A 22097-nucleotide genomic window follows, 5' to 3' on the forward strand; every position below is an offset into this window, starting at 1 on the left:
GGGATAAAGTACACTGGCACAAGATCATGGACCTGATTCAGAGTGGCTCACCCATGGTTGCTATTTAGAGAAGAAAAATTAAGCACATCAGGACTTGATTAATAATGTGGACCAATCATATTATCAGCATAATGTATATTTTGCACAAAACACTTTTTAAAAAATCTCCTCCCACTGCAAGCCAAATTCCAATTTATCTCTAATTTTCCATTCAGTTTAATCATAGCTTGCTTCATCTTCTATCATGTTATGAATGCTTTTGGAACTGAAGACTGACTTGTCTGTAAACCAGCTTGCTTCCATTTTTATTGGGATAATTTTGTTTTGGAGATGAAGATCAACCTTCTCCAAACTTATATTATGCAATCTTCTTGGCAGTTCATTATTTTGACAGTAAAAGAAACAGCATTTGAGCAGCTGCTTATCTAGGTTTCCTTTTGATCAAGTTTCCTAGTCTCCCATAAACATCTTTACCAAACAGCATTTGGAAATTATATTAGAAAATGCAAAAAAAAAAAAAAAAAAAAAGGGGGGGGGGAGGAAATTATAGTATAGGGAAGTGTAAAGAAACTTTAATGTAGTGGTTTTAACATTATGGGTTGAGAAATAAACCGTGAACTGCAAGGGATGTTTTATAGGTCTTCAGCTGCTGACCGTGTTATTAATTTAACACATTGGGTATGTGCTATTAAGGCGATAAATTTGGCTCAGTGTTGGGGATATTAGAAAGTTTACTAGAATAATATTAACCCGTTCTCAAAAATGCTGCATGTTTATTCAAACTTTCCATGAAATAATAATCTCTAACATTCACATGGTAAAAGAAACTATATTTGTGAACTGGTTTAATCTACCAAGGGACCATTATTGGTTTTTGAAATCCTGTCTACAAAGATGTCCAGCAAAGTGCTCCTGGTGGAGTCCCCTTAGCCAAAAGCGTTGGGAAGCTTTTAGGATAGAGCATTGACGGGGGATTGATTTTGGACTGTCGTAGATGAGAGACACTTGGGTCCAAATATCCACTCAGCCATAATGGACATCAGGTGACAATGTGTCCGTGCCTGAGGCAATGCATACAATCACCAAAAAGCGGGTTAAGGGAGCCTAGCCCGCTTTTTGTTGATCGTCTGCTGCCACTGGAGCTGTGCAGCTCCCAGCAGCAAACCCCACTATTCCTCCCTCCCCTTAGCTGAGGTTAGTGGAGCGAGCACTCCGCTAAGCTGGGTTTTTTTATCGTGAGTTGCCGCGGTGTGGCTCCGCACCACAGCAACTCACGAGGAGATCCCCGGCGGGGAGGCTAAATGCAGCCTCCCGGCTCGAGGATCTCTCCAGCATGCCCTGTGCACTTGTGCAGGGCATACTGGAGCTTCCGGGGGCTGCGTGGCCCCCAATCTTCCCAGCCCTCACCGGCTCTTTAACAGAGCCAGCAGTCGTGTGGGCGGCTGGTTTGGCCGCCCGCAGGCGACTGATGGGTAGTTTGCGAGGAGAGCAGGCTAAGCCCGTTCTCCTCTCAAACCCCATCTCGGTGGTTCCCACTGACTGTGGGAACCGCCTCCCTCTCTCTCAGCCTAACGTACCTCACAGGGCTGTTGGGAGGACAATGCGGGAGGTGTGATGTGTGCTGCTCTGATGTTCTTAGAGAAAGATGCTATTTTTCTTTTTCAGCAGCCACCTATCTTGTATAATACTTTTTAATCCTCCCCTGAATTTACAGAGTAGCTTCGGGGAGAAGGTACAAAAAACCTGATAAATCTTACTAAAGGTAAAGTGTGCCGTCAAGTCTATGTCAACTCCTGCTGATCATAAGAACTGCACGGTTCGGGCAGTAGCGCAGCGGCAAACCCTGCAAGGAGGCCACCCTCTTAAATGGGTTTAAGAGATCTAGCACTCTCTTAGCCTTGTTTTTCTGATCACCTGCCAGCCAGGGCTGGGAGACTGCAGGGCTCCCGGCTGGCATCAGTGGGGGATCCCCATAATGCACCGTGCACTCATGCAGTGCATTAAGGGAGTTTTGGGGTGGGGCATCACTTCCCAGCCCCCAACCCTCCGCACTGCCAGGTGCGCCCGCAATCATTTGGGCAGGCAATTCACTCGCCCAGCAAAGACAGAGGGATCATCTGATTGTGAGAAAGGGGTCAACATTCTGTTTCAATAGGAGAGGGTAGTAAGAGTAAATTTAAGTGAATAAACAATTCTATGACTAATCTAAATGCAACACACTGATGGAAATCCTGTTTCACTAAATTAAATGAGAGTTTTGCTACTGACCATTAACACCTTTTGTTAATGTTAGATGCTTTTACTGACTATGATTTTCTCGAAGCAATTTTAATCTTTCACATATCCTACAACTGCTAGCCATTATATTTCACAAGGGCATACAGTATACAGATTCAGTTCTGGTTTGCCTTATTCATGTGAACAGCAGCATAAGGATATCAGAATTTCCCTATCGGTTATGAAATAATCTTTCAAATAGTGAATTAATCTGACAAGAAGCCACAGTTGTTTCTTGACCTTTACTTTTGAAAGAGTACTTTGTTTTCAGTAGTTCACATGATGCACAAGGCAATGCCAGCATTCCTAATTGGCTGACCCTGCTGCATGTGTGGAAGCCAGCCCTGCGAGTGTTGCACAAGAATGCAGTTGCATAATTACTTAAAACAACATGCCCACACTTGAACAGTGGAACAGATGTTGTTTCCAATGTAAATAGCACTGCACAAGTGTGGGCATATTATTTTAAGTAGCTACGCAGATGTGCTCTTCCACAACACCATGGGGCTGGCTTCCTCATGCACAGCAGTGCCTGCCACTCAAGAACACTGGTGTTGCCTTGCCCATCATGTGTAACCAGTGTTTCTAATCTAGGTTAATCCCACAACATTCAAAAATGTTGGGCTATTCAATCAGATTTTGCCAGTTTGCCAAAGAGTTTTACTATAGCACTATCACAAATGCTTGTGCAAGAGGTGGCCTATTGAGTTGAATTACAAGATCAGTTTCCATGTTTGGTAGGGTAAAACCCTATGGGTCTGATCCAAGCAATCATGAAGCTGATGAATTCTTCTTAACGTTGACCAAGTCACACACATGGTATGTGTCTAATTTATAAAACAAAATGTTTGCTGAAAAAACGAGAGAAGCATAATAGAAATTAAGAAATTTAACCACATTATAGATTAAGGAATTTGAAGGAACCATTACATATTGGCAATGACAAATTTTCTAATCAAGTAAGCATTCCAGAACCCTTTCAGTTTTAGGGTATTTTCATACTTGACACTGAGTGCACCATTTAGATCTTCATTGTGCTCTTTAATTTTACACTAGTAAGTATTATTAATGCAAGACAGAATGAAGGAATATAGCTGTTTTTAAATTAAGTGTAGATTTAGGCTTCACATTTAAATTACAGATGTAGTCGGGGAGGGAACACTTTTTATATCAGCATGAAAATGTCCACACTCCATTCCCAGTGTTTGTTGAATAATTCAAGGCCAGCTTTCTCCACTATAACAGAGTCTTATATGGTTAGCCTTCAGAGTATTTATTTGAGATGCAGATTGATAGTTGATGTTACAATTTAGTGCAACCATAAAGGCAAATACGATTAAATGGAACTTTTACCTCTCATGTTAATGTCCAAAATATATATACATCAATATATGCAATGTATATATTGAAAGACTTATCAGTATCTCCTTATTGGTTTTTTTTAAAAAAACATATTTTTATACCGCCCAAAATGTACCTCTTTGGGCGGTTTACAACAAAGCAAAAAAAAAAAGTGCCTTTCTGAGGCACTTGTGTTGTGTTTACTGTAGTTTTCTTGCTTTTTGAGTTCTATGTAATTGCTGTCAGTTAGTTACACCTCCATTGCAATTAGCATGATTTACCACAAATGCCGTTATAACACCTGTGGGTTTCCTTGTTAAGAGCTGAATGGATTGGGTCATGGATTGAAAGAACAACATATGGACTATGAAAGGGCTACTTAACATAACCTATTATATTGGTGCACTGGTAAAGCTCGTTTCTATTCATTCAATGATTAGTTCAATCAATATTTATTCCTCTGTGTTTCCTTTGTCTTTAGCTACAAAAGCAGACATCCTTCAGTTTCATAGGAGCTAAGGCTTGTTTCCTATGAATCTATTGCATCCATTGAAAGGAGAAAATGATTTATTTGGCAGCTTGAGACTTTCTCCTTTGATATTGCTTTCCAGCACCAAGTAGCCATTACAAAAATAATGCAAATCATTGTTGCTGGTACAGTGTATTAATAAAGTTTATTTACACTTACTTTCCCTAATAAATACAATTCAGAATTGTAGAATATTCATTTGAGCTCCAGTATCCAAATATATATTTCAGCTGGAAATGGAAATATGCTTTATTATGTGAACTATTACTGCAAATTAACACGTTATCAGGCTTCTCAGCTTTCCTTTTTAAAAAGGATGTACACCAATATCTATTTTTTAAATTTAAGTTCTTCAGTTTTGTGCAGATTAAATAGGACTTTTCAAAAGTAAGAGTTGAATGTTTGGACTCCCTGTTTTGGAATATAGATATTTCAGCTTGAATATCCCATTTTTGCCTGATCACTTCTTATGAATACATTTGTTTCTTATTATTCTAGATCATCTTTGTGAAAGAGTGAGGTTGATCTTATCCTAATATAATGCAATGCTTAAAAACTGAATCTTCTATTCATATCAATATCTCTATATCTATCAACATCAGAGAAGGCTTTCATATATGACAAAGGTAGAACTGACACAAATCAAAGTGCAAAAAAGTGGTTAAAAACTGTTTCAGATATTCATATTAAAATACTATATTGTCTACCTAAGATAATGTCACCAGGAGAAATGCTAATGGAAAGAGTCACACACACAAAAGATGACAATGCCTTCATTTTCAGACTTTATTTATACTATAACTGGAAAGGCATCCGTTTGTGTTAAATTAAATCAACTTGTCTAAAACATGAATGGGAATATCATACAACACTGTGTCCTCTGGATTTCTTAAGCATTGCAGCAAATCTAGCTTGAATCTTATTTTCTGCAAAGGCCTTTCTGGTTAGAATTTTTCTTCTTTTTAGTAAACCTGGAAACAGCTACTGATGCAAATAATCCCACCATATGTAAATAGTCCCTTTAGAAGTCAATGGTTCCTGAAGTCTGTTTCATCTTACTAAGGACTGCTCACATCAATAAGAATTGAGTCCATTGTGACCAACTAAAATAAAAGTATTCATTCTGTTGCATTCTGGCTCTTCTCCTAATGAAAACACTAACAGCTTGATGATCTATGCATTGACTGTTTCAAGGATATTGCACCAAATAAATTATGAATATAAAAATCATCCCTTAGGATGGCATTCAAAAATTAATCATCATCATGTTTCAAACACACATGATTAGTGATCATTAAAGGAGAATTGTATTTATGTTAATAAGATTATAAAATTACCTGCATTCCTGTCAAATTGAGGATAAAATACATATGTTGAGCCCCAGATTGGGGCTTTGCATGTACTTGATAACATCAAAACATGCATATATCCAAAATAGTATTTATGTTCAATGTGCATGCTCCTAAACTGCTGGTGAGATTTTTTTTAAAGGAAACATTATTGTATTCTATAGGCTAGAACTAAGACAAATAAAGGAAATATATATCCAGATTTTCTATGGATATAACTGCAAACCTGAGATTGGGTAGGCTACATTCAACTAAGAAATTTTGGAAGTTTAGCAAACCATTTGCAATATATTTTTAATATATTTTCCAGGAAAAAAATGACTAACTATAGACACTTATCAGGACAGGATGCTTAGGATATCATCAGCTGCAGTTTTCAACAGCTTGTTAGTTCTCTGTAATGTTGCCTACAGAACAGCAACATACCACAGAGAAGTGCAAACATGCTTGACATTTTAAATGTTCCAAAGAGTACCAAAAATTAAATCAAACTTTTGTACAAGGAAAACCACAATCAAAGCATGTTCTTTCATCTAAATTCTACGCTGCTTTTATAAACATATGATTTAATGTGAAAGAGACATTCAAGTGATTTAATCTTTTGATTTAAGAATCCATCAGTTCCTTTTGGTTTTCCAGCTCCAGTGTTCATTTTAATCCTTATATCCTATATATGAAATCTTTACAGAAACAACCCTTTCAGCTTGTTTCTTCTGGCAGCTCTCCCTCCCCCGCTCCAAGTTCCAACAATTCTGCAGTGAGAGATGTTTTTAAATCTCAAACTAAATAAATGCTTAAGAGGACACCACCACTGCCTGAAAGCACAAAGAACTTACTTTCAGCCAAGCACAATGTACACACTTACTTATGTGGTTTAGTAATACATCGAATAAATCAACACTTAGAAGAATTCTCAAAAGGTTGGAACCATTGTTTTGAAATACTAGAAAATGTTACTTGGATATATCAAATATCTCCCACCCTCCTGTCACCCTCCCACCCTCCTGTTGCATAAGACTTGAAAAAATAGCGACTTTAGTAAAGGTTTCCTGTTCAGGGTTCTGAAACAGGACTTCAACCAAATACATTTAGGACAAGTAAGCGGGGGGGGGGGAGCAGGAGAAGGAGGGAAGGATTCAGCCACCTCTTGTGCTTTTCAAATTGGGCTTCACCTTTTGCTTTAAATGTGGCAGATCTGCATGCAAGTAGGCAAGTCTGCCACTCTCACACCTAGTTTGAAGCTAAATCATAAAGTTCACCTGAAGTTTACAATTTATCCAAGCATGTGTGGGGTGGGGAGATGAAAATATTTGCAAGGTCTATTAGAAAAGAGTGTAGAGCTAATCACAACACTTTAATTATTTATACACTTTTTTAAAAAATGCAGTGAAATCAGACATGGAGACCTTCACAGCCTCCTCTGCTATAATCGTGTGTTCAGTCTCGCAAGGTTAACGTGGTTTGATTTTCCTGAAAGTCAATAATCTATTGATTAGCCATGCCTTTCCTTCCCTCTTCCCTTTAGGGGCAAAATTGAAAATGTGGCACGATTAATATTCCATTAACAAACAACTCTGGGTCCCAAATCGAACTGATCTCTACTACTGGAGTCTAGCTCTCGCTTTTAATAATAGGTAGGAAATGGTTCTCCCGATGAACCCAGCGGCAACTGAGATAAAAATTTTAAAGATAGATCAGGGTTAATTTCCCATTACTGACCAAGCAGAATAGGAGATATAGGACAAGTTTAAATAAGAGATTTTTCTAGCCCAACTGTAAAACATTGTAAACATGGTTTACATGGTTGTAAAACAACCAAAAAACATTGAAGTAGCCAGATCCTAACCATGTGTCTTTCCAACAAGCAAGCCCCAGTAAGTTAAATCGGAACAATGATAAATGTGCTTGGATTACAGTCTTAAACTATTAATATTGGAATAATTTTTAAAAGTCATCTTTGTCAATATATTCTGTCCACGACACTTAACAGCTTTATTATTTCATTTCACTGCTCTTCTGAGGTTAGTAGTAGTAGTAGTAGTAGTAGTAGTAATAATAATAATAATAATAATAATAATAATAATAATAATGAGGAAGAGGAGGAGGAGGAGGACGACGACGACGACGACGACTCGATGTCTGGGTAAAACAAACCAGTCAATAACACCTGTCTGACTGTGTAAACAACAACAACAACAATAATAATCAGCTATTTATAAAATCAGACAAACTCCGCAGGCACACCCTGCCTAATGTACTGAAGGGGAAGAGAGATGGCTGCATCTGTGATTGCTAGCCAATGCATCTACCATGATAATAGTGGGTGTCTACATTTGTACAAACCAGAGAGGGATATCATCGTGTCTACGCAAGCTATGAAACTTTTAGGTTTAATCCTGATTTTGCAATAAGGATCTGGCCTATGTGATTCATCAGTTTGGTAAATAAGAGTCACAGTCTGCACTGCAACCCGAATACAACGTGGAGAAATTGAGGTGCTGGCTGTAAGGTTCAGATTTGACTTTTCCCATGATCAGCTTTCAAGTTGTGACATCCTTATCTTTATGCTTCATTTGTTCTGTTATGAGAGGGCAGGAAAGAACAGTGAGTGGATGCAACTTACTTGGCAGCCACCCAGTTGTAGAACCATCATGGAGTTTGACAGGGGACAAAGGACCATCTTTAGTCCAATACCACTACATAGCTGCCTCATGTTAAACACATAAGTTGGAAGGGAGGCCCAGAAATCCAAGGGATTTCCTTCCAAGTAAATACATTTTGGAATGGATCTGATTATTTTGTTGGTGTCTTGAAGGCCACATTCCTGGTACTTCCCCCCAATGCACTGTGCTGGTTCCTCAGCTGTTAAGCGGGGAGGGGAGGAAGAGGATGTGAGATGCCAGGAAAGGCGTGGAGAGTTTATTTTCCCAGACTGTAGAGACCTCCTCTCGGCCCCAATGTCACCTCTCAGTCAAAACAAGATATTTTAAAACCTGAACAGGAGGAATTAGTGTCATGTCCCAATAACCAACACATGATTTTATTGACTGCTTTGCCTTCTTGTCCCCTCCACCCCCACTGGCTTTAGGCTTCAGTTTACACAACAACAGGCCTCAAAAGGAGAAAGTGCTCTCTAGAGTAGCATAATCCAGAATCCACTTCACAAGTCTTGTTGGGAAGATAAATGAGACAGGAGGTGGTATTGATTATTTTGAACATTAGTGATAGGTTGGACCAGAAATCTAAGATACAGTATATAACAAAGAAATTTCAGATTTATAATAATTCAGATTGTCATAAACTAAACTCACTCACCCTGCATTCACCGTTGGTGCTTATTTGTTCTGTTCCATACAAAGAAAACCATTCTAAAGATCTTTACTCTGAAGAAAACCCCACTGAATTGGGGGGGGGGCTTATTTCTTGGTAATGATGGCTAGGATTGCTAAAACATTTCACTTAGCAAAGGATGCAGTCTACATTCATTAATGGTCAGGGGGATTTTGCTACTGATTTCAATTAAATGTGGACTGCATTGTTTGACAGAGAATACAGAAGGCACAGAGGAACCTACACATTTTATAAGGGCACGGCTGCAAGGTTTTCTCATTCGATGGTCTAGGGAGTTTTAGACATTGAACTAATTTAATGCCTGGGAAACTGTCAGTCATGTAAAGTAGCAGATTGTTTATCTTTCTGTGTACACACACACACACACACTTACTTAACATCTGTTTGCACCTTAATGCACCCTTATGCAGGATGGGGTTACATCAAATGCTTGTACTGTACCAGTGGTACAAATTTATGTTCGAACCAATTCAGTGTACAGGGTGCATCCCAAATGTGACTTATTTTCACACAATATGTGAAGAAGAATGGGGCTGTTCTTCTGCACGAAGCAGAGGCTGGGGTGGTGTTCTATATAAGCCATGAGAGAAAGGTGCCTGGACTATATCAGCAGAGAGAAGGAAGAGCACAAACGCTTTCGCTGAGTAATCTCTGCCTGTCAACTGCTGGAGGCTGGGGGTCCTGCCCAGGTCCCTGGACTTGTTTTCTCAGCCGAGAGAAGTGGGTCAGTGGAGCACATGACAGGCCCCAATTGCAACACAACACATACAAGACAGAGAACATCTGACAGGCAGATGCAGGCAGCGCCATAACTCAGGTGAACTAAACTATTGGATTTAAAACAAAAATTATCCCAGCTAGAAATTGTGTTGCTTGTTGGTCAAGTGGACACTAAATGTACCCACAGCCAAGCTTTAATGAACTCTTGCAGCATTGTTACTTGGTTACTTACATATTTCCTGATCCCATTTCTTGTTTACTTAGAAGTAAGCACAACTGATTTTAATGGGGCTTTCTTAACCATGTCTAGATCTGCAGCCTCACCAACTGTCAAGCCATTCTATTCAAGGACACATCCATCTACCTCATGACCAGTAATGTCAAATAAGCCACATCATCATCTTCAAAGGTTCTCATGGGGCAAACTGAGTAGCATTCCCTGCTACTCAGGAATATGAAGGTTCAGAATCTGGGATTTCAGAACAAATGTGAAAGTGCTTTAAGGGGTCGTGGTGCTTTCACTAGAATCCAGACTATTATCTCTCCTTTTGGCTATACATTATAGTTACCGTATGTTTAGAGAAACTTTTCACTTTTGTTCACTTCATTTTCCACTACTCCTGCACACACAAAGACTTTCCACCTCTTCATGCATCTGATTAAGCAGGATTTTGCCCGCAGATCTCATAATGCAATGAGCCAGATAAAGCAATCCTGTTCATATTTGCTTGAAAGCAAGCCCTACGGCATTCAATAGAACCCACTAAGCATGTGTGCAAGTTTGCAGCCACTGAAGCTGTCCCTAAACATATTTATTCAGAAGCAAGTAAGTCCCATTAAGATTAATGAGATAGTCCCTTTGGCACTCCTCATGCACAGGCTTTCATGGGAGCATGCCACTTTGAAGGTAGTGGGGATTACTTTCAAGTAAGCATACCTAGGATAGCCACAATACTTCATTTTCCACCCATAAAGGTAACCTGTTTGGAACTTCATTTGGCATTTGTGGAGAATCCTACTTAGGGGTTGGACTTCCTCATGGCTCATCCCGGCCATTATAGATGCTCCCATCAAAACACAACAGCCAGACAACAGACAAACAGACTTTCAAATCTAAGCCCCTAAACCTGCTTAGCTGAGGTAAGAAACAAGAAAACAAAAACAACAAAAAGCCTTGTGGCACAAAAGAATACAGCACAGAATTATCACTAGTATTGAGAATTTCTATAAATATATTTATAGATCACTTTTCAACAAAAGATGCCAAGACACTGATTAGTCTTTAAAGTGCCGCAAGAATCTGTCATTTTTGCCACACAGACCACCAGGGCTACCCCTTCAAAAGAAAAGCATGGAGCATGTGCAGAGGATCTGCCCCCCCCCTTTGAGGGATGAGACTGCCAATCTGAGATAGGGGTGGGGTTTCAAGGTCACTGGCCATGGCCCCTGGCATTTAGAAATGCAAAATGCATGGGTAGCTGCCTCCCTTGCACGGGTGTAGGTCCTTTGATTGCCGTGGGGCACAGTTACTCTTCCTGGACTCGACCAGCTCTCTTCCTCCCTCACCTGATCACTCAAACGCCGGTTCGCTGTGTGCTGGCAAAAGCATCGACTCCCTCCCTCGCCCCCTTCAGGCCTCCCCAGCAAGCGGTGGGCCCTTGTGCCAGCAGCAGGGTCACCTCGTCCTCCCATTGGTCAATGCAGGAGCCTGCCTTAGAACTCCAGAGCAGCCCCCCCCCCCCCGACTTCCAGCCCCGGGGAAGGTGCCGCATAAGCTGAAAGTCATCTTGCACTCTGAAACCCGTCTTCTCGCACCCCGCTCCAGTCCTTGCCGCGGGCGTGTAGGACCCACCGGCCCCGCCATCAACGCGCTGGATGGACGCTGCTCCTTTCAGCACCTGCGGAGACAGCAACCCACCCTCTCCTCTTCCCTATACGAAAGTCGCCTCATCCCCCACCCACCCACGCCCTTTCCTGCTCCTCTCCAGCAAGTTGGATTGGACCCTGCACCGCCACCCAAAGTCTTATTTCCTCCTCCCCATCGCCTTCCTCCTGTGCTCCGGGAAAGGGGGCCCGCCCACCTCCCTTTACTTGCTCCCACACCAAGCCCGATGAGCTCCCTCGCTTTCCCTCTGCTTGGGGGACGATGCTGTCAGTTCTGATCCCCGCTTCGCCTTCCCCGCCTCTTCCCCCATTGAGGAGAGAGTCCGCGACAAGAAAGTTCGCAGAGTTCGGATTTAAAGCCGGTTTTCCTCTCAGCCCCATCAACATCAAGGGCTCTTTACAGGCTTATATCTAAATTCATTGTTTTGTGGGTTGCGACTGGGGACACGTGCCAGAGCAGGCTGCTGAGGAGGTGCTATGAGAGCCACTGACGATCCTAAAGTTTGGGTGCGTGCTTGTGTGGATAAGAAGCAAATGCCTCTCTCCTAGAGCGAGGCAGGGGCAGAGCATTTCCAGACCGATTCCTCATTAGTAAACAACTTTAAAGACGGCGCACAGCGTCTTAATTAGAGTTCAAGAGTCTGCTAAGCGTTGGCCACACTAGACAAGACAACTGACTCAGAGGAGACGCACCATCCACGTTGGACGGACAAGACAGTTGAGGAGAAACGTAAGACAGCCTGACTTGCACCCAATGGCTAAAGTAATGTGGTCGACTGGATAGAGCGCTGGAGTTTTGAACCCGATGCGACCCAGGCTCAAAATGCCCTCCACTTAGTAATTCCTGGGAAAGGCAGAGGCAAGTTTGCCCCTGCTCCCCCCCCCGCCCATAAGCATTAAAAAGCACGTTGCATGGAAAGTACTCTAGAAATGATTATTAATATTTAAGCCACATCTCTTTAGATATTTCATCCGTTGCATTCAGCATCAGGGGAGAGGACCCAGGCTAATTCATACTCAGGCTTAAGTGGGTGAAGGCAGATAGTCAATGGCCTGCAGAGTTGTCCTAGTAGCATCTGAAAACTTTGGGAGATGGAGGCTGGAAATGGCTGAGTGTCGGAGGCGGGTGGGGGAGATGAAAAAACAGGTGTCTCTTCAAGAAGCAAGAGAAAGAGAAGGAGGGCGGGGCGGGCTGATGCTGTTGAGACTGGCGAGGGGTTCTGTTAACATGCACAGAACTTTTCAGGAATAATAGCATGAGTCAGCTGAGCTCAAAGTTTAGAAGAAAAAAGAGGAAGAGGCTTCCCTCCGGGCTGATACCCTGACCGTCCTCTGAACAGAAAGATCTTCCGCTATAGGGAGCTCAGTCCAAGACCAGCATCCCCTTCAAGGTCCACCACACACAAACCCACATTCCCCCCCCCCCCCGCTTGGAATAAAGCAAGGCAAAGCGATGGCAAGTGGCATTCAGGAAGACTTAGGGATGTGGCCATCAGACTAGTTAGTTGCCAGTGCCCTTCTTATTTATTATTTCTCTTTCGATGAAAATCGCTTTGAGAACTTTTGTTAACAAGCAGTTTATAAATATTCGAAGCAGCAGTCGTCGCCGTAGTAGTGGCTGCCTTGCCAGTCTCAAAGAAAGAAAGAAAGAAAGAAAGGGGAATAGGATGCAGATGAAAGAGAGCTCGCAGCGGGGGACCACCTGCCTAGGTGGGCTAAGATGGCAAACTTTCCAGAGGCACTCCGGTTCCAGAAGGAACTCCTTCTCAGACACCAAAAGGCATCTTCGGCATGATTTGGAACCTACGGCTGCAGCTGACTGCAGTGGTGCTTGCCCTCAAGTCAACAGAGGGCTGCAGCCAGCCTCTCATAAAAACCAGCGCTCTAGCCAAAGTTTCTGGTGTCCTTCCTCTGCTGCTTGCCAGCATCCTGTGTGACTAAATAGCACCCCAAGAGCGCACGAGGTAAGCAATGCCGTCTCTCCTTCGTGCTGAAAAGAAGCACAGCGCTCCCTTTCCCATCCTGGAACCCAGGCCACCTTCCCACCCCGGAGAAGACTTTTGTGCCCAGTTGCCCAACTCTCCCAAATCATACATCTCTAAATAGGCCCTCCCCGCACATTCCTCACACCTTCCTATAAGCCTAGAATGCGCTAAGTTGGTTTCAAGCTCCCACCAGAGAACACCTCCCCGACTCTAAAGACGCGCAGGGGCGAGCACAGCCCAGCTCCGAGTTCGCTGCTAGAAAACTTCCAAAGGATTTGGAGAAGGTGTGTGCGTGCGAGAGAGACCTTACAAGGGAGCATTCCCGAGAAAGACACCATCCCCTACCATTACACAAAATAAAAACAAAAGGAAGGACAGGATATTACTCCAAACAGGCAAACATTGGAGAACTTTCTAACCACGTCAGCATCCATTTCCTCTAGCTCCCCTTCAAAAACACCTCACGGCGCTGGCGCACAGCAGCCCGTTACCTCAAGCTACCCCTCTTGGTTGCCCTAAAAGCCAAAGCCTGCCCCCCTCCCCCTGTCCACACATCTACCTTACCTCGCATGGTGATGTTGGCGATTCCCTGCTCAGCGCAGTCATGTAGCTATCAGCTTAAAATCCCCTTCTCAGCAAGAGCGAAGGATGCGGCGGGAGCAAGGCTGTTCTGCCGTGAAAATCATTCCTCCAAGGTTGTTATTTCTTGTTCTCTCTCTCTCTCACACACACACACACACACACACACACACTCGGAAATTCTTCTCTACGGAAGAAAAGCTTTTAAGAAATGTCTTTTTCTGGGTTGTTTGAATCGTGCGTCGTTGACTGCCCTCCTCCTCGTTTCCCCCCACCGTGCGTCTCTCTGCCTCTCTCTTGGCTCTTAAGTAGCACAGACCGACTCCCAAAGATTTCTTTTGTGATCACTTGAACTGAGAAGCAGCGGCGGCGGCGGCAGCAGCAGAAGATGGGGGTGGGGGGTGGGCGCGTTGTTGTTGGTTTGTTAGTTACAAAGAAAAAAATAAGTGGGGAGGGAGGAGAGTGGCTGGGAGTTTCTTTTTTTGAAAGGAGAAGAAAAAGGAGGGCTGAGTGGATGGCTGAGCATGTGCGTTCTCACATGACATCTGTGACTGTTTTAGCAGATCCCCGATGCAAATTTTCACTGTTCAGTTTTACAGGGACGCGCAGAAAACAAGAGCAGGAGAGAGGTTGAGAGGGAAAGCGGCAAAGAGGCTTATAGCGGAGGGCGGGCAGCGCCGGTTACTTCAAGCTCCTCCCGCTGTCAGCGCCTCAGCCAGTCAGAAGCCGCTGGAGTTGCGAGGCTGGTTGAGGGGGAGCCCCGGCCTTGTATGCTGTGGGAAGGGGAAAGGGAGGAGGAGTTGTTCACGGGTACTTTGTAGACGCAGACAGAGGGCGGAGCAGACGAGGAGAAGGCTGGCGACACACACACACACACGCGCATTGGCACACGAGAAACCGAGCAGCAGTCGGGGCTCCTGTTTCCTCAGAAACTCGGCACTTGGTTTCCCTTTCCTTCAGTATATTAAAGCCCCCCCTCCCCAAGTCAGTAGTTTCTCAATGTGAGCTTAAAACCTGCATTCTCCTTAAAACCCTAAACTGCTAGAGGTGACTTCTGCCCAATTAAGTATTCACATCACTCCTCGGCGATTTATCCCCCAAATTTTCCAAATCGTACAAATCCTTCTCTTCCCATTTAAATAACGCAACGAGAATGAATGGCACGTGTTAATGAACTGTGTGCAAATTGCTCTAATTTATTGTCTCTATTAACGGGTTTCTAAACAATGTATATAATGCATTGGGAGGTTCTCCCTCCTTACCCGCTTTTGTGCCTTTAAATAAATTGGATTATATGGACGTGAGGAATCTCTATAATGGATCCTCACCTTTGTCCAACACTGTGCTTGAATACATATTAACAGAATATTTACAAAAGAATTGTAGTTTGTGAAGACTTTGCAAGAACATTATCCTGAGTAACTGGGATGTAATATGTAACTAGAAAATATTATTATTATTTGTTTGTTTGTTTATTAAATAGGACCCCATCAGGAAAAGTACCTATTGCCTTTTCTTTTCTATATATTAGAGAGAATTTGGTTTTCAAAAGAGACAATTGTTTAAAAGCCAAACATACAAAGCTTGTGTAGAGTAAATATTGCAGTTGATGTATTAAAAGTGAAAAAGGATTGGTTGGGGGGAAAGGATTGATTGATAATGGTTGCAGATCAGCACAGGAGCCTGAATTGCTGGAGTTATTCACTTCTATGGTGAGGAGGAATTTGAAGGTATTTTTTTACAAGTGGAAAGTTACAGATGGACCAAATCCAGGTGGTTTAGCTTCCCCTTCTTTTGTGCTCCCTTTTAATTTCCCTCCAGCCCAGACCAGTGGAGTACTTCAGGAGCAGAAAAGGACAAACACGTTTTCCAAAGTCAAACATTATAGCGTCTGTTTATTATTGCTGGTCAACGACCAAAATAAAGATTTCTATCTATCAAGCAAACATTCTAGAGCAATATTTTAATGGTTGTTTGTTTGTAAATAAACAAATGAATAATCCAGTCCACAAGAAGGGTGTGTAGAGTTCTGGATGTCACTCTGTTCCTGACCTCCTGAGAACATCAATCCCAAGATAATCCTTTTTATTTTGTAAAAAGTTCATTTACATCAGTGGTGAATTCATCTCTTTCTTTTTTAGGGCTTGGCATCCAGGTATTTCCTGGATGGCACCATCTACTAAATGGCACAATTTACCAAACAGACAGCACCTATACCTACGCATGCACCAATATGGTGTACTGCATATCATGCACCAAATGTCACTCAGCCATTTGCATATGACAGATAGGATGGTCATTGTCCTTAAGACAACAATGAAATGAACACAAATCTAATATCAAGAACAACTGTGGGTAAATGGTTGCAAATCTGATATCAAGGCAATAGCATCAAAAAGCCAGTCTGTGACCACTTAAGTCTACAGGGACACATCCTTACAGACCCAAGAGTAATTGCACCTAAAGAGATTAATCCAAATAAACACGTAGAATGGGAAATAGCTGAATGAAATTTCATTTTAAAAAATTAAGACTGTTCACCAAGGACTTAATAGGTTTACAGTTTCCTTTTGCACTATGAAGATTCAACTTAATGCATAATGTTATTGTCCCTTTAAGAACTATTTTAATGAGCCTTTCTTTGCTTTAATGAAGTATTGGGCACATTCACATGTAACACAGAACTGAGGGTCCAATGGACCTGCAGTTCCACCCCACCCCTACCACCACCCCTATACTTACCTGTCTGCATTCAGGGCTTCTTGCATGAAGGACAGCCCCAACAGGCAATCACACAGCCAGAGAGAGGGAGGAGCTTCCTCCCTCAACTCTTGTTTCAGCCAGCCCAGCTTGCAGTTCTGCATTTGGACATACAGCAGGCAGCTGGAAACCTGGGTTACAAGTGGCAACCCAAGGTTTCAAACTGGAGTTTGGTAAGGAAAACCTCAGGTCGCTTTTCGTATGAGACCAGAGTTTCATGCATTTGAGCTTTCAGGTTTGGCAACCTCTGGTTCTTTCAATTCCGGTTTCCTGTTACGTGCGAATGAGGCCCCTGTGTTACATCTGATGAAGTGGGCTGACGCCCATGAAAGCTCATCCTCAGATAAAGCGGTTTCCAATTTTGGGTCTCCAAATTTTTTTTAGACTGCAACTCCCATCATTCCCAGCCCAAATGGCAGAAGGGCCTGCAGTCTGAAGCAACTGTTTCATACCTGTTTCATCTTGGCTGGGTAGATGTTGCCCAATGGCAGTGCCAATCACTGGAGGCCTGGACAAAGCCCAGGACTGGGTCCTCCACTGGGCATTCTCCCTGCACCTCCCCTTGTGTATCTTCTTCACCCTATCCCTGCTGTTTACCTGAATGGAGGGGGGTGGGATGCAGCAGTAGTGTGGTAGATGATTAGATGAGACAGCAGATCAGTGAGCTTGTTTTTGTTTTTGCCATCTCTGCTTTCTTCCATTCTATCCACTCACCAACTCCAAATGGGAACATTTCTGAGGACACTGCCAACTCTGGCACCCTCAGATAGGCACTTGTGCCCTAGTGGAGGATCCTCCATGGGACCAGGCCCTGACTTGGCTGACCCTGACTCCATCTCAGATCTTGTCTTATTAACTCAGAGTCCCTGAATGCCTGTTTCATTTTGGTTATGGCTCTCCAGTGTTCTGTGCTGTGTAGCTTCTGTCCTTCTCTAGACCTGAACAAACTTATTCAAATTTTGGATCTCAAAAAATCAAATACTGAATTTTTAAAAAGTGCCTTAAGAAAATAAGTTCAGATCTGTCTGTCGATTTTTGAACCAGGAATTTGTTTTTTATAGTTACAAAAGCTGGGTTTTTGCAGATGAGAAATCTAGGATCCCATTCATATCTCTGGATTTTCATTCTTTTACTCTCACTCTTGAGTACTGAAGAAGCTGTAGTGATTACTTAAGGGAAGAAAGACCTTGATGCACAAATATCATGCATTACCATTGCACTGTACGCATATGTGAAAAGCTATATACTTAGCAAGTTATTGCCCTAATTTCTCATAAGGGCAATAAGCATATGGAATCATAAGCATATGGAATCACTAAACTGCATGTTCAGAAATGTGAAGACTATTTTAATGGAGTAGATATTAGGTGTTGTTTCATGGAGTGACTAACAAAATGGTAAATAGATATATACATAGGCTGGGGTAAACCAGAGGATGTACATGGAGGATGCACATGGGTTGGGGTATACCAGATGTCTGTAGAAGGCCATGCCTCAATGAGTCACGTCACAGCACACTTGGTCTTAGGGATATCACTAGCTTAAGTAATTAACTGTATGCTTAAGCCCCAGGTACTTCATAGTAAATGCCCACAGTATACAATAAATGTCTTCCAATCCAAAGTTTAACTGCTTTTACCCTAGAATAAAATCCATAGTAATTTCATTAACTTGCAATTAAAAATGAACAGTAAATATGCCCTTTAAAAGAACTTGTTTCAAGTAATGATGACATTGATAGATTTCCATTTCAAAAGTTTCAATTTCAAGAAAATTCCTATAGCATCATATATAGGTTGTAAAGCTTAGAGTGGAAATGGGACATTTTGCAACTAGCATGAAATATCTTGTGGCATCCAAGTGCAAAACCTACTTGAGCAATTCCTTTGTGCCCGGCGTCAGCATCAGGGTCTTACCAGATCAGGCCCCAGTCAGGATGATCCCTGAATAGACCAGCACTGCTGGCAGGAATGGCAGGAATCGGCTGACAGACACATCCTGCTGTGAGCAGCAGTACCATCTATAAAGGGGAGTGTCTTGCAGAGGCTTCTGCATCCTTGCAGGAACCTTGAATAGAAAGCCAGTTGACCATTGGGCAGGGAGGGGAGAGGAGGAGATACTTGGGCAGAGGCAGCTCGTCCCTTCTTTGCATCTTCCATCCTCATTGGTGAATGGAGCAGCAGCAGCAGCTATTTTACCTTCAAAGCTCTGAAGCGGGTGGGGGGAGCCGCTGTCACTGCAGATCCCTCCCATTAGTTGGTGGAGAGGATGGTAGAAGAAACCATCACCTGTTGCTAGTAAAATGGGGTCCATTGTGGGTGTCTGGCAAAGGCCCAATAAGCTATGGGAAACTCAGTTCATAACTTTGCCCAGGACCAACAGAAGAGATGGAATGACCAAAGACACTAAATAAAATAAAATAAAATAAAATGCTTTTATTGAAGTGTGAGTGCATTTCCAGCAAGTGTTCTTTTTCTGAGGCAATTATATTTTCTCAGCCTTCACTTAAAGTCCTCTTTACTTCAAAGTTTCTTGACAGCACCCACTGAAAAGAATTATTTCTAAAAGATCCTGCATGTCTTTCCCAGGACTCCAGACTGGAAAACTCTCTTTCTGGAGTCCTTTTAAAAAACGAAGTCACAGAGCCCTCTCAACCGAAGAAGCAATAGAAATGTCTCTGTTTTTCCAGTACACCAGGTGGGTAGGTACTGATGGGGAAAGGGAATTCATCAAATCAAGGCCCAAAGGCAACCGGTTCAACCGGCATTCGGCATTTACTCAGCACAGTAATGCAAACACCTTTGGTTTAAGATGAGAGTTAAGGTGCATTAAGTTTTCACTTGTACTCTAAAAAGCATGGGCAGCTAAAATTAAGGTTTTTACTTACATGTTTACTTCCTATATTTCATGAGAGTGGACTGAAGGTACGAGGCTTGGACTTTGCCAACTTGTCTTTTTGGCCTCGGCCAGGAGATTCATTACAGCCTGCCTCCTTCCCCTCTAGCCAGCCTGGATAGCCTTAAGACTGGCTCTGCTCAGCTGTTGTTCTGCTGTTTTGCTGTGCGTGGGACCAAGGCGTGGGACCAAGGCAGAGTATGCCACTGTGTGACTGTATAAGAAGCTGAAGTTGCTGTTGAGAGAGCTTCCATTGTAGAGTCTTGGGTGAAATCAATTTACTATGTGTCTAGGTTTGTGTGGAGATAGGGGGAGTGTCCATTGACTATGGGCTGGCTATTCTGGTGGTGGTGGGAAATAGAAGAAGTAATGTTGGCAGGTCAGCAGGCTGTTACAGGGGAAGGGGAATGAGAAATCTAATAGCTGTTTCCTCTTCTGGCTGCTCTGCCAGCTCTTTGACCTTGGAGAGCAGTGTCAACTACTCACAGAAGTTCACCTTGCTCTAGTTCCAGGTCAGTCCAGAATAAATCAGAAATCATCCATGATCTGATTATGGATGAAGGGGCTTATATGGCATGCATTACAGAGACTTGATTGGGGGTAGCTGGTGGCCCAGTCTGGTATCGGCTTCTTTTTCCAGGGTACTATGTTGAGGAGCAGGTGAGGGATGTGGGCGGGGGAGGCAGAGTGGCTGTGGTCTATAAGAATAACATCTCCCTTAACAGGATCCCTGTGAAAGTAACTGGTCATACTGAGTGTGTCAGGAGTGTAGGGAAGCCACTCTGGCCAGTGGAGCATTTGCAGTGAGGCTGGGAGCAGCTATTCCTGCTTTAAAAGGCATCTTAGCCATTGCTGCTTTCCCTGCCTTTTAAAGCAGGGATGGCCACTCCCGGCCTTGCTGAAAATGTGACACTGGCTGGAATATGCTTGAAAACGGGGCACGTTGCTCTGTTTGCAATGAACCACACCCCCTGTCTCTGATATCAGATGCAGGGTGTGGGGCTGGAGCATAGACCATGGCCCTTGAGTGTGGCAGCCCGGGTTCTTTGAACCTGTTCATACAATGGTGGCTACACCCCTGGAGCATGTGTACTTAAGTATGGGGACCAGGAATAGACAGGGACTTCTGTTGGTGTACTGATCACCCCATTGTCCAACAGAGTCACTAACTGAGCTCATGGACTTGTTTGCTGAGTTGCGTTGGAATCCCACGGACTTGTGGGTGGTGGGGGACTTCAATGTTCACTTTGGGATCGATTTGTCCAGGTCAGTTCAGGAGTTCATAGCAGCCATGACAACAATGGGCCTATCCCAAGTGGTCTTGGCATCAACGCATATTGCTGGTCATGTGCTCAGTCTGGACTTTTACTCTGATCAGGGTGGCATTCTGTGGGTGGGGACCCCTGAGGTTTCCCCACTGTAATGGGTGGACCACCATCTGGTTAAAGTTGGACTCACACTCAGACCCCACCTCCTCAGGGTTGAGGGGGCTATTAGGATGGTCCACCCAAGAAAGTTATTGGATCCAGTAGGGTTCCAAGAAGCCCTGGAAGGATTTAGTGTTGGCACTGCCAGTGATCCTGTTGATGCCCTGGTGGAGAATTGAAACAGTCAACTCACCAGGGCAGTAGACATGATCACTCCTCTCTGACCAGCTTCAAAACTGCCCCGTTGGTATACGTTAGATCTATGGGAGCAGGGTTGGCAAGGTAGATGACTGGAGTGCAAGTGGAGAAAGACTCGACTCATATCTGACAGGTTGAGTCATAGAGCACAATTGAAATCTGCATTGGATCCCTCAGAGTTATGAAATTATAGGCCTGTCTCCAACCTTCCATGTCTGGGCAAGATAATTGAGAGGGTGGTAGCCTCCCCGCTCCAGACAGTCTTGGAGGAAACTGATTAACTAGACGCATTTCAAACTGGCTTTGGGTGGGTTATGGAGTGGAGACTGTCTTGGTCAGCCTGATGCATCCATCAGGCTGACCAAGACAGTCTCCACTCCATAACCCAAAGCCAGTTTGAAATGGGTCTAGATAATCAATTTCTTCCAAGACTGTCTGGAGCGGGGAGACTACAATTGGGAATTTGACAGAGGGAGTGTGACTCTTTTGGGCATTTTGGATCTCTTGGTGGCTTTTGATACTATTGATCATAGTATCCTTCTGGAGCGTCTGAGGGGGTTGGGGATGGGAGGCACTGCTTTACAGTGGTCCCACTCCTACGTCTCAGGCAGCTTCCAGGTGGTGTCACTTGGAGACTGTTGCTCTTCAAATTGAGAACTTTCATATGGCGTTTCCCCAGTCTCCATATTGTCTCCGATGTTTAACTTCTACATGAAGTTAAGGAGAGATCATCAGGAGATTTGGTACAGGGTGTTATCAATATGCTGATGACACCCAAATCTATTTCTCCATGCCAATATCA

General features: G+C 43.3%; 1 protein-coding gene across 1 annotated transcript in view; it reads right to left on the reverse strand.

Moving 5' to 3' along the window:
• The window catches only part of RORB (RAR related orphan receptor B), a 210942-nt gene extending 196269 nt beyond the window's left edge, over positions 1–14673 (reverse strand). Inside the window, exon 1 of the mRNA XM_053298310.1 lies at positions 14001–14673. Coding sequence (XP_053154285.1) covers positions 14001–14007 — 7 coding nt within the window. The 5' untranslated portion in view covers positions 14008–14673. The remainder of the gene's footprint in view (positions 1–14000) is intronic.
• Between the last annotated feature and the right edge of the window lie 7424 nt (positions 14674–22097).

This window comes from Hemicordylus capensis, chromosome 2 (genome assembly GCF_027244095.1).
Source record: "Hemicordylus capensis ecotype Gifberg chromosome 2, rHemCap1.1.pri, whole genome shotgun sequence".
In the NCBI taxonomy this organism is placed as follows: Eukaryota; Metazoa; Chordata; class Lepidosauria; order Squamata; family Cordylidae; genus Hemicordylus; species Hemicordylus capensis.